At 39.7% G+C, this 14,087-nt stretch overlaps 1 protein-coding gene across 2 annotated transcripts in view; it reads left to right on the top strand.

Moving 5' to 3' along the window:
* The window catches only part of frem2.L (FRAS1 related extracellular matrix protein 2 L homeolog), a 133,712-nt gene that overhangs the window by 63,985 nt on the left and 55,640 nt on the right, over positions 1-14,087 (top strand). For both annotated transcript variants that reach the window (XM_018247633.2, XM_018247634.2), the window contains exon 6: positions 1,683-1,934. In XM_018247633.2, the coding sequence (XP_018103122.1) occupies positions 1,683-1,934 (252 nt within the window). The remainder of the gene's footprint in view (positions 1-1,682; positions 1,935-14,087) is intronic.

The raw sequence follows: 14,087 nt of genomic DNA, 5'->3' as shown, positions 1-14,087 counted from the left end.
TGTACCTATAGACCAGGGGTCTCCTACCTTTTTTTAAACGTAAGCCACATTCAAATGTAAAAACAGTTGCAGAGCAACAAAAGCATGAAAAAATGCCAAATTAAGGATATGATTGGCTATTTAATAGCTGTATGTAGACTGGCAGCCTGCAGGAGGCTCTTTTTGGCAGTACACCTGGTTTTTATGCAACGAGATCTTGCCTCGAAGCCTGGAATTCAAAAATATTTGCTTTAAAGCCTATGGGAGAAACATCCAAGGGGTTGGTGAGCAACATGTTGCTCATGTGCCACTGATAGGGGATCACTGGAAAAAGTCTGAAATTACCACCACCTCCACATCAAGGAGTAGCTATAGAGTTGCCTCATCTCTGTGTATCAATAGGCACAGAGCAGTTGTGTCTAAAAAATTGGGTGCACATGTTACTTTCATGCTGGAAATGACGTCAACTGGACTCGGAAGACTTTCAGTGCAATTGCGTCCAATTTATGGCAAAGTAGAAGTGTTAATGTTGACACCTTGGCCAACACCCACATGCGACTGCCACAACACTGGCATTTGGGGGGGAGGGGGGGTGAATGCAACATTATGGGTAAAAAATGGCAATTTCACTTGAAATTGCACTTTGCTCACTGCACTTGTGGATGTAAATGAGCCCTCTTATATTCCAACTAAAAACAAATACACAAAAAAGGCTGCATAATAACAAGCTTATAATATTAGTAATAGTGGTATAGCTGGTATTAGGGATGCACCGAATCCAGGATTCGGTTCGGGATTCGGCCAAATCCTTGTGCCTGGCGGAACTGAATCAGAATCCTAATTTGCATATGCAAATTAGGGACAGGTAGGGAAAGCACGTTACTTTTCATGACAAAAGAAGATTTTTTTCCACTTTTTCCATTCCTGTCCCTAATTTGCATATGCAAATTAGGATTCCGTTCGGTATTCGGCCGAATCTTTCACCAAGGATTCGGGGATTCGCCCGAATCCCAAATACTGGATTCGGTGCATCCCTAGCTGGTATATACTGGAGAATAACCTAATGCTCAGGACATTGGTGTGGAAGAAGGACACTGAAGGTTTAAGATGGTTTCACCCTATAACTGAGGTCATGAATAAGAATTTATAGGCCCTAAGAAGGATGGGTGATGACAGGGTTTGAGTTCTTAGGTCCATATGCTCACGATTAGTCAGAATCGGCAGAGAATAAAGCCAAAGTATTGCATTTAATGAGGATGTAATCAGTGGTGTAACTAGATGTTACTGGGTCCCACAGCAAATTAATTTTAGGGGCCCCCAACATATGTTGAATATATGTTGAAATTGTTCATTAATTAGGGCCTCATGGGGCCCCTATATCCCTGGGCCCCCGCATGGTCTGCTTCACAGTAGTTATGCCCCCCTCTATGTTAGGGTAGCCATATATGATTTTGTTGTTCTCAGGTGAGATCCTACAATGATTCAGTGTAAGCTTTACCATTAGCCAGAATTCCTACATCATTGCTTTCTATCATAACTTTGGTGAAACACTTAGATATCAAAGCCAAAGAGATAAGCAATCATGTTCCCCGTAACTATAAGCAATTCTTGATCATGCTTTTTGTTGTTGAGCATTTGCCTTGAAGACATATCAAAACCTGACAAATTGCAAGTATAATTTGGATTTCATTCATCTATTGCAGGAACGGCTTCTGGAACCGTCCCAACATCCGTTTTGTCGTACTCTGATTACATATCGAGGCCTGAGGACCACAACAGCGTTCTGAGATTCGACAAAGGGGATCGGGAGAAAACGTGCCGAGTGGTTATCATAGATGATTCCTTGTACGAGGAGGCTGAGTTTTTCAATGTCAGTCTGAGCATGCCCATGGGTGGGAAAATTGGTTTGGATTTCCCTTCTGCTCAGATAGTCATTCTGCCAGACAAGGATGATGGTAAGTAATTATGAAATCTGATAAGGATGATATCAATTTGATGCAGTTTATATCTATCGAAAACGATACCTTGAATATATGTGCTGTGCATATGAGAATGTATTTCATAATATATTCAGCTGGTAAATGTTCCTGTATTTAACAGTGTTAATACAAAGAGATGCAGAGCTCACTCCCTTGGAAGTAATTTGTCTGCAAAAAGATCATTGTTTAGTAGACATATATTGTATGATAAAATGTTCCCACCATGCTGAAAGTGGGGACACTGAATGGATTTAAATAACTAGGTAATAGTGATGTGCAGACAGACCCGAAACTCGGGATGGGCAGGTTCATGCCATCTTTCACACACAGTTTGTGGGTCACTGCCATTCCCAAGCTTCTTATTTTGCATCAGCGTCTATTTATAGGCATACGCCTGCCCCACCCCCATTTTTTGCCATCAGAGTTGGGCAGGTCAAAGACGGGCCTATGAATAGAAGTGCCGGGCGGGTTTGGGTGGGTGTAAATTGGGAGTGAACGGGTTAGGGTCAAGTGCAGGTTGACTTGCACATCGCTACTAGGTAAGGCTTTCCACCAGATGCTTGAACATAGATGCTTGAACATTATTTTTGAACTTTGCTCTAAGTGGCCACTTATCTTTTGGGTCAGGTTCGATTAGCATCAGATTTTCAGTTCATCCCACAGGACTATATAAAGAATTTTCTCAGGCAACTATGATAATAAAAAAATCACATTTATTATAAGTGAAAATAAATCAGTCCCCACAAAAGCCTATCTGAGTCCAGTTGGGTTTAAGTCAGGGCTCTGTTCTGACCACTCAAGTTCTTCCACTTTTATCGCTGCAAACCAATTCTGTATGGACCTTATTTATGCTCAGGGTTGTTAACTTGCTGAAACAGGAAGGGCCTTCCCTAAATTGATTCCACAAAGAATCATGGAATAGTCAACAATCAGTGGCGTAACTAGTTGTTACTGGGCCCCATAGCAAATTCAATTTAGGGCCCCAAAATATTTATAAGTTGGCCTATTTTACCAAGATATATTAAAATTGCTAATTAATTAGGGTCTCACTGGGCCCCCTACACTCCTGGGCCCCCTGCAACCGCAGGGTCTGTTTCCTCTATAGTTACGCCCCTGTCAACAATGTAATTGTATGCGGTAGCACCACCTGTGTTGGCTTTGATATGTGTTGGTATAGCCATTTCCAGTAATTAGAAGGGTTGTCCACATACATTTGGCCATTTAGAGAGCCATTTTCCATGTCTTATTTATGTGTAGGGTTTATAATGGTTTTATACACACCATACAAGACTAATACACTATTACCAGTATTCTGTGTGCATTGAGAGCCCAGCAGTATAAAGGCCTGGGCAGGGAACCTAACCAATCATTTATATAGTGAATAAAGTACCCTCTCTTGTAAAATATAAGGATATTATAAGTTACCGAGGAGTTTCATGACCATATAAAAACACGAGGCCGAAGGCCTCGTGTTTTTATACAGGTCATGGAACTCCGAGGTAACTTATAATATTCTCATATTTTACAACTGGGGGTACTTTATTAATTATAATACACAAATTTTAGTGAGTCATGTGACAGAAATTACATCACTACTCACCGTTTATAACTGATGACATCACTACTCACCGTTTATAAGGATATAATTTACAAGATATTCATGGCTTTTGTGTATTATATTAGTATAATACACAAGAGCCATGAATATCCTTTTAAATTATATCCTTATAAACGGTGCTTAGTGATGTCATGGGTTATAATCGAAGCTTAGTGATGTCATTTCGGTCACATGACTCACTGAAACGTGTGTATTATAAATAAAGTAACCCCTTGCAAAATATGAGGATATTTGAAGTCACCTCAGAGTTCCACGACCTTCGGCTTCGTATTTTTATGTGGTCATGGAACTCTTCAGTAACTTATAATATCCTTATATTTTACAAGAGGGGGATACTTTATTTACTATATAATACACAAAAGCCATGAATATCTTGTAAATTATATCCTTATAAACGGTGAGTTCTGATGTCATCAGTTATAAACGGTGAGTTCTGTCTGGTGTCATTTCTGTCACATGACTCACTAAAATTTGTGTATTATAATAAATAAAGTACCCCCAGTTGCAAAATATGAGGATATTAGAAGTTACCTTGGAGTTTCATGACCTGTATAAAAACACTCGGCCTTCGGCCTCGTGTTTTTATATGGTCATGAAACTCCTCAGCAACTTATAATATCCTTATATTTTACAAGAGGGGGATACTTTATTCGCTATATATTTGAAAAGCAGGCCTTTTTCTCCAAGGTTAGAGACTGGGAAGGGTAAGTTGGAGGCTTGTCTTACTACTGTTTATAATAATTATAGGTTACTATATAAAAAATGATTTTCCTGAATTTAGAGCACTGCCTTTTAGATCCTGTATAAAGGCATTTACAGGTTATACTGAATACACTAAGGGAATTTAAAAATAACTGTTTGAGTTATCCATGCACAAGTTACTATGACCATTGATATAGTATATAATATACGTTGTACTTGCTACTAGTAATGGGCGAATCTCTCCCATTTAGATTCACTGAAAGATTTGCGAATTTCCAGCAAAAGTTCGCGTAACGGCGAAAAATTTGCAAAAAATTGTGAAAATGGAAAGTTCACGAAAAATTTGTGAAATTCAGATGGTTTCACGAAAAATTTGTGAAATTGGACGTTTTCACGAAAAATTTGTGAAATTCTGAAGTTTTCATGCAAAATCGAGCATTTCGAATGTTTTCACCAAAAAATCATAAAAATCGGAAATTGCTGCAGGTGAATTTACTGGAGAATTTTCACGAGAGATTCGGAAATTTATTCGCCCGCTGTTATAACACGGGAATTCTGCGCTAATTCGTGCCTGGTGAATTTATTCGCCCATCACTACTTGCTACTGTAATTTATAAAGATTGATACACAAAGGAGTTCTGTGGCCATATACAGTAAAGGCACAGGGACTAAGCTATTTCTCTTTAAACAGAGTGAGTCACCAAAGCTGTAAATAAATGTCCATCTGAGAACCCTCGGGCCTGAATAGTTTTGGAGAGACTCTAAAGTGATTTATCAAAATTGGCGTACCGTATATTCTTAGTTATGTATTGAAGTTTTTTTAAGGTTCGCTTAAAACCTGTTATTTGGAATCCTGAATGAAATGTCAGCTTCTAATGGCTGAGCACTCCTATTTTGTTTCTCTTTCTCCATTACATTTAGATTTGCCTGTAACTCAAACAGTTTAAAAAGCAGAGTGGCCTTTATCCCTACCACCCCATATATAAAGTATAGAGGTATACAACATATTTCATTTAATCATAACATTTACATATATGCCTGGCTCCAAGGTACATCAGTTGATTGAATGTGTATGGTACAGTGATTAAATCTTATTTTAGAATACTTCAGTGACTCCTTGACTTTACCGAAAACTGGCTCCCACTTATTGCATTGCACAAAGTCAGCAATTGCTGGTAGCAGGGGAGGAGGGCAAAGCCTTAAAGGTCTGGTACGGTTCATTAGTGCTAAGCAACAAGGGAACATTAAAAACAACACAGTTATTTGTACAACATGGGGGACAAGTAAAAGCTAATTTCTACAGCTGCCCTATAAGGTCTTCAGAGAGAATTCCCACAATCCTCTGCTGTGTGGCACCTGCTTGAACAAACTAATGTGCAGCTTAGTGATGCTCTGCTAGACATGGTACTGTGGGGTCAGCCTTAAGAGATTTAGCAACACATCATTGGTAACTTGAGTTACGGTCAATAGATCAAAGGGATGGTGCCCAATTGGAAATGTCTATCTTTCCTAGAAGTATACGCTCAACTGTCATGGAATCTGTGGCTGCCGTATAGACTTTTCACTTTTGTTTCAATAATGGAACTGGCCAGTTCCAAGCATGTACCATAATAACGAAAATATCTGAGCAACACAGGGATGGAGAGCTAGAGATCAAGGCAAGGAAAAGGTTTTCGGTGGTAGTGGTTTGATTGAGTAACAAGAAGATAGGTAGGGTTGTTTGAGTAGTAGCTTGAACTTGATGGATGTATATAGCTTTTTAACATCAGTCCTATTTACCCATGGAATGTACATGTTATTAATGATAATAAGACCTAAGGCTAATGTCAGATGAAGCGTTGGTGGAAATGTTGGTGGAGAAAACGAGAATACTGTCAGATGCCACCCAGTGTCTCTTAGCAGTGACAATGGCATCTACCTGCCACTGTGCCCATGGGGAGCTTTTTAATCATAAAACCATTTTTGGGATGACACCTACCTTGTCTGCAAAGTGGCAGGAGGATGTCATTCCAGGTAAAAAATGATTCAAACATTAGGCCAGATTAAATTCAGAGTGAAAAAGCTACAGTATCTCATGGTTTATCATGGACGATATTTAATTTGAGAATAATCTCCTAATTCGGTTCTAGTTTTTTCCCATATACTTCAATAGAGTTTCCATGTGATAAACCGTGAGAAGTTTTTCTGAATTAAATTGCATCTTAAATTGAATCTTCTCCATGAGCTTTCTTTTATAAACCTTTTTTTTTTTTACTGAATTTAATCCAGGCTCAGACTGGGCTGGTGGGACACAGTTTAAAAACCCAGTGAGCCCCAGCCCTTGTTGGCCCTACCCACCCAGACCACACCCGCCTACGGCCTACCCTGATCGCGTCCCCACAGCCCCAATCGCAGCCACAACTACAGCACAAGTACACAAGTACCCTGGAGGATGGTTGTGGCTGGAATGGGGCCTCTATGAGGGTGTCAACAGTAGTAGGGGGGCCCAGAGGAGGGGTGGGGGAGCCCTGAGGGGGAGACATGGGGCCCTGTGACAGAAGCTCTGGTGGGCTTCCAGTCCGACGCTGATTGAATGATTGAATCTGACCCATAGTGTCAAATGCAGATGGAGCACATAGAGATGCCAACACCCTCTATATTGACTACTTTAACAGAGCATCTATAGCAGTACAATTATATATTCAGCCTAATGTGCTCAATAAAAATATTACCGAAGACCATGCTTTCCCCTAGATGTTTGTGGAACAACAAGGCTATTGTTGTGTGTATATAAATCCAATGAACAGTGGTGTATTTATGTATGTCACTGCCCTAAGCACATAGAAGCTGATGCCCTTGTGTCCCTTGTCTGTGTTTCCAGATCTGCAGAAACACTATTGCCCATATGCCAAGCCAGTAGGAGTATGGCACTCCCTCCCACTTACCTTTGCCACCAGCTTTTGTTGCAAGTGTCTGGCAGCCCAAGGGGAAGCACATAAAAAATGTTTTCCCTATACATGTATGGGATCTATTATGTGGAAATACATTATCCAGAAAGCTCAGAATTAAGGGAAGACCATCTCCCATAGGCTCCATTTTTACCAAATAATACCAATGCTAATTTTTCAAAATGATTTTTCCCTGTAATAATAAAACAGTCCCTTGTACTTGATCCAAACTAAGATATAATTAATCCTTATTGGAAGCAAAACAGTCCTATTGGGGTTAATTCATTTTTGAAAATGTAAACATTAAAGAAACCCAATAGCATCGTTTTTACTCTAATAATGATTCGTTTTATGTTAGTTTGGATCAAGTACAAGATAATGTTCCTTTATTAAAAAAGGAAATCACGTTTTAAAATTGTAATTATTTGATTAAAACAGAGTATATGGGAGATGGCCTTCCTGTAATTCAGAGCCTTCGGGATAACAGGTTCCCGGATAATAGATCCCATACCTGTATTGGGTTTCTGTTTAAATTATTCTCTAGTACACTTATGAAGATTATGGAAAGATCCTTATCCAGAAAACCCCAGGTCCCGAGCATTCTGGATAACAGGTCCGTGCATAGGCACCCATGTGACGCCCCCTAGAAAATACAGTCCTGAAAAAGAGTAGGTGTTTAGAACAAGCTCTATTTGGCCCTCTATTTAAGGGCAAAATTTGAAGATTAATCCTACTAACTAATACATGCAGTATAATTTCCTTTTAAGATACGATATCTTAAAATGAATGGACCCTTGTCAGGCGAGTAGGAAGCAGACAGATATTGCAGTCATTTTCAGTAACATTTTAGTTGCGCTACACTATCACTCCTTTTTATTTCAGTGAGTGGAGAGGTGCCAGAGAAAATAGAACTGTTGGCAAGTGCGAGAACACAGGGAAACCCAAGGACAGCTCTTGCTCATTTTAAAAGATAATTTGTTACAGGAACAGAAGTGGAAGATAAAACAAATGACATTCGCTTGGCTAAAGTGCAGGTCTCGTGTAGAATGAATGGAGCGGCCTTAGCTTTGCTTGCTGATAATGCATTAACAGGCTCACTGGACTGTACCAACACAGCCTGTCTCGCTGTTTTTCCCCATTAGTATTGCACGGGGTCTTGCCAAGTTTCATAGTAAGCACAGTTGGCACATTCTGCTGGTCTCGATTATCAGGGTGCCGAGCAGACTCAATTTTTTTTACATCATCTGTTTAGGAAGACAAGGACATGTGGGTACGGCAGTTGCTTGTTATAGGTTTTCAGCTATTCTTTGGCAATGTATTAAAGCGATACAAAGGTCCAAATAAGGTACACCTCAAAATAATGCATCATTTTATATAAATCAGTGTCCTTTTCAAAAATGCATTATTTTACTCCTAAATTGAGTATCCCAATACTTATGGGCAGAGCCTGAACTAGGGGTAGGCAGAATTGGCACCTGCCTAGGGTGCAATGACAGGGGGGGCTCTGGGCAGGTACCTTTAAAAAATGTTCTGCCTACTCCTACTCCAGGTACTCCTGCTGGCACTCTCCCTGATCATGCCTGCTGTCATGGCATCATAGCTTAAGCATGCACATATTCACTTGCACACAGGGGGAGGTGAGGTGACCACCTGGGTTGCCTAGGGCACCCGGTTGGCCCATCTCTGCTTATAGGGTCTAATTACTAAAATTCGAATTTCTTTTTTTTTCACAAATCTAATTTTTTTCTCTAAAGATTTGCATTATATGTAATTTCTCAAAAACTCATAAAGTGGAAACACCACAAATAAAACAAGTTATTCTTCTTCAGCTGGGAAACCCACGAGTGGTACACAAAGCTTCTGCGTTCTGTTTGTGTCCAAGTATTGGAGAAATTATCTAAACAGCTCAATGGTATTAATAATAATTACATTCAGTAATAACTTTTAGGCCTGTTCATGTTTTAACCTGAGCCACTCTTCTGTGCCCCTTCATTTTTAGCACCACAACAAACTTTATTTATTTGGAGAAAATAGGTAAATAGTTATGAGTTTAACAGTTCTGAAACATGGATGTTATCCAAATTACTTCTCTAAACAGGTCAATGTACACGTTTATGTAAATACATATATATACATATATATATATATATATATAATATATATATATATATATATATATATATATATATATTGGGAGTTAATCAGCAAAAAATCCATACATGTCAAGTTAAAATGTAACATGCTTGAGGCACCAAAATGAAGAGGTTGTAAATTTTAAATTTTTAACTGTTTTTAAGGAATTCCATGGTGCCTATATGAAATACAACTTGTCTGTTGCAAATATCTTCCTGGGGCTGTATTGATGGCCTCATGGTGCCTAACAAACAGCTGCAGCCAGAAGCACCCTATGTTAGTTATCAAAGTCATCCCTATATGATGTAATCAAAGTTGCAGAAAGGGCCACATTTAGTTACAATGCCTCCAATATCACCTTGGACTAAATATGCTGCATCAGAGACAGTAGTTATTTGTATGTCAACTTAAAGAGATATTGTCATGAGAAAACATGTTTTTTTTAAAAGTGCTGCTCCAGCAGAATTCATTTTTCAAAATAAACTGACTTTTTTTATATTCAATTTTGAAATCTAACATCAGGCTAGACATATTGTCAGTTTCCCAGGTGCCCCAATCATGTGACTTGTGCTCTGATAAACTTCAGTCACTCTTTACTGCTGTACTGCAAATCTGAGTGATATCACCCCCTCCCCCCCCGCAGCCCATCAGCAGAACAATGGGAAGGCGATCAGATAACAACTCCCTGACACACGACAACAGCTGCCTAGTAGATCTAAAGACAGCACTTAATAGTAAAAATCCAGGCCCCACTACGACACATTCAGTTACATTGAGTAGGAGAAACAACAGCCTGCCAGAAAGCAGTTCCATCCTAAAGTGCTGAAAGCACATGACCTAATGACCTGAGATGGCTGACTACACACCAATATTACAACTAAAATAATACACTTGTTGGTTTAGGAATGACATTTTATATTGTAGAGTAAATTATTTGCAGTGTAAACAGTGTCATTTAAAAATAAAAACGACACCATAAAAATCATAACAGAATCCCTTTAATAACCTGTATCCCTCGATAGACTGAGCTGTCCTTAGGAGGTGCATGGCGGCTGCCCTACACATATTGGGGCCCAAAGAGTCTTCTTTTCATAAAGCTTTGTATTCTTATGCTTGTACCCCAGTTATATGTAAACTAAATATTGCTTTTCCATGTCCACTCCCCACCACTTGTGTTCCCTATGTGCAGCCCCACCATTCCCTCTCACATTTGTTGCAAAATAACTGCTCGGCACTGCAAATAATCGCTTAATCGCCCCGAACCCCTGAATCCTTTGCAAAGATTCAGCCGAATAACGAACCAAATCCTAATTTGCATATGCAAAATTAGGGGTGGGAAGGGGAAAACATTTTTTACTTTCTTGACAAAAAGTCACGCAATCCCCCCTAATTTGCATATGCAAATTATGCATATGCAAATTAGGATTCAGATTCTGTTTGGCCAGGCAGAAGGATTCTGGATTCAGTGCATCCCTACTGTAAATGTTAGGAGTAAACCACAAGGAAGAGCATAGGACTGTTATACACCTGCAAGGTACCCCATGTTTATGCAGCCAGTGCCTTACATTTTAATAAAGGCTTTTAATGCCCTCTAATATGTTGTATAAACTATTTTTATCCTGAATTCCCTCTATGCGTGCATTCAGCACTCATTGATTGCACTTATGATTTATGACATTTTATTGCTTTCTGCTCTCTTGCCTTTTTTTACCCTCCCTGCCCTCTCAAAATAAACATTTCTATGCTCTATAAAAACACACATTTCGGCCTTGTTTCAAAAGAAGATTTGCATACATCCAACTGATTAAAAGCTAACCTAGCCGCACAGGAAGGATAAATAAGACTTAAGCTTGTTAATATTAACTGGTCGGTGGAGCTGATAGTTTACCAGCCTCTGTATGAGCATTTCACCGATTGCTTTGATCTCACCTGTACAAAATATGGATTTGGCCTCTTCAGTTTGAGGCATGAGTGCCCAAAAAGTGGGAGATCATTATGTACCAAGGTACCTTAGCTGCAAACCTTAACGGTACAGTAACACCAAAAAATTAAAGTGTTTTAAAGGAATGAAAATATCATGTACTGTTGTCCTGCACTGGTAAAACTGATGTGTTTGCTTCAGAAACACTACTATAGTTCATATAAACAAGCTGCTGTGTAGCCTTGGCAGAAATTTAAAAAAGACTATATGGCACAGGTTAAATAATAAATAATAAATAATTATGTTCTACAGAGCTTATCTGCTGTGTAACCTGAGCCTTGAATGGCTGCCCCCATTGCTACACAGCAGCTTATTTATATAAACAATAGTAGTGTTTCTGAAGCAAACTCAAAACAGTGTATTTGTATTACTTTAGAACACTTTCATTTTTTATGTTACTGTTCCTTTAAATCTTACACCTTCTTTATAAGTGTCCAGCTGCTTTATTATGTTAGCTACTCAAGCTTCTTCAAACTTAACCTCGACAAAACAACACTCAGCATGTTTCCACCCACCAACACATCTCCCACTCGTGTTCTCACAGAGATACATTAAAGTTTACAAGCTTGTTGCCTTAAGCAGATCTACTGTAAATCTTAACCAAAACAGGTTAGAAATGCAGCTCCCAAGCAGAACATAGTATACAGGTATGGGATCCATTATCTGGAAACCTGTTATCCAGAAAGCTCCAAATTACGGGAAGGCCATCTCCCATAGACTCTGTTTTAATCAAATAATTCTGATTTTTAAAATTGATTTCCTTTTTTTCTGTAATAGGTCCCATACCTGTATAATGTGCAAAATATATTTCAATCTGGCACAAGGAGTAAAATGCAGATTACCCTGGGGCATGTTCAGTGTCGGACTGGGGTGCCTGGGGCCCACCAGGAAACCTTAACTCAAGGGCCCACACCCCCTCCCTACAACCCTGTTAGAATAGAACTCAATAGTAAAAATCCTGCTACGACCCCTTCAGTTACATTGAGTAGGAGAAACAGCAGTCTGCCAGAAAGCAGTTCCATCCTAAAGTGCTGGCTCTTTCTGAAAGCACATGCCCAGGCAAAATAATCTGAGATGCATCTACACACTAATATTACATACCTCCCAACATTTTGGAAGTAAAAAGAGGGGCAAATCATTTTTTCACACGTAGCACAGCAAAATTTGTTGACCACACCCCTTTCTGTGGCCACACTCCCTAATTACCATGTTCATTTTACAAAATTTGGCAGGTTATGAAAGTTTGAAAATATTTCTCCTTATCTAAATAGTTTTTTTTTGTCTCAAAATTGTTACAAAGTATCTTATTTGCACCTGTTTGCTGTTCTGGGCTCTCTGCTAAAAGCCAATTAAGTTAGAAACTTTGTTTCTTTTTCTGGCTGTTCAGGGAAGAGAAAATAGGGACTTTCCAGTACAAATGAGGGACTGCGGGTTGAGCTGTCAAAATAGGGACTGTCCCTCCGAAAAAGGGACAGTTGTGAGGTATGATATTACAGTTCCAAAAAAAAACTTGTTGGTTCAGGAATTACATTTTATATATTAGAGTAATGTATTTGCAGTGTAAGTAATGTTATTTAGAAATAAAAACTACACCATAAAAATTATGACAGAATCCCATACAAATGTTAGCATGACCCAATTTGCAATTGGTCTTCATTTTTTTTATTATTTGTGTTTTTTTTTTATTTCTTAGCATTTTGTTCAGCTCTCCAGTTTGGAATTTCAGCACTGATCTAGTTGCTAGGGTCTAAATTACCTTAGCAACAGGCAAATAATTTTAAAATTATACAAAATGAAGACCAATTGAAACGATGCTAAGAATTGTCCATTTTATAACATAGTAGAAGTTAACTTAAAGGCATAATACCCCCTTGCAACTTTTTTTCTGTTCATCCCCACCCTAGTAAAAGTCAGTGACACACAGAACATTTTAAGAAATTTTTCAATATTTTTATTTTTTATTTTTGTTTAGTTAGACTTAGACCGAAAGTCAGTACCTTCTGTGATGCAGCAACAAGGGGTTCAATTGGAGGCTTCAGAACCAGTGAAGTCAGCCAGTCCTTGGTTGGTTAAATATGACGTGCCAGTGCCAATTAGGAGGACAGGGAGTGCCACTGTCAAGCTGATGCTGCCTGGTGCGGTGCCTGCTGAACTGTTGTAAAGAAGAAGATGAGAGGAGGATATCAAACCTACGATCGTCGCTTCCAGTTCCAGAATGTGCACGAAAAATCCGCACCTAAATGCGCATGTCAGGTTTGCTGGCTGCCTCCTGCCTCAATCGTACATTTAACGTGCAGCCTGCAGCCAATAGCAAATGATGACACACACGCACATCACGTGACAACAGCGGCGGCGTCTTCAGTCAGCAGCAGCCTGAGCCTCGGCTTCAACCCCACAGCAGTACTGGCAGTCTCAGGCAGGCAGGCTCGAAGGGCGGAAGTGACGCGACGATCAATGGACACTACCTGGCTTCTATTGACAAGGGAGGCGGTGCGTGGGCCCACTGCCAAACACCGGAGCGGTGCACTTCTGATTTTGGTGAGGCCCACACGCTGCCTGCATGCTGCATTCCAAATACGAAAGGGGCATACCATTTCCTTCCATTACATCTTGCACCGCACGCTGAACACAAAATAAATAATTTTTATAATGCAGTCGCAGGTCATTAAGTATAGGTCCAAGTGGCCCACCAAGGCTGGGGCCCACCGGGATTCCTCCCGGTGCCCCGGGAGGCCAGTCCGACCCTGGGCATGTTCTTGTGTCCCTTA

Source organism: Xenopus laevis, chromosome 2L (genome assembly GCF_017654675.1).
Source record: "Xenopus laevis strain J_2021 chromosome 2L, Xenopus_laevis_v10.1, whole genome shotgun sequence".
NCBI lineage: Eukaryota > Metazoa > Chordata > Amphibia > Anura > Pipidae > Xenopus > Xenopus laevis.
This window is presented reverse-complemented; position numbering and strand designations above follow the sequence as displayed.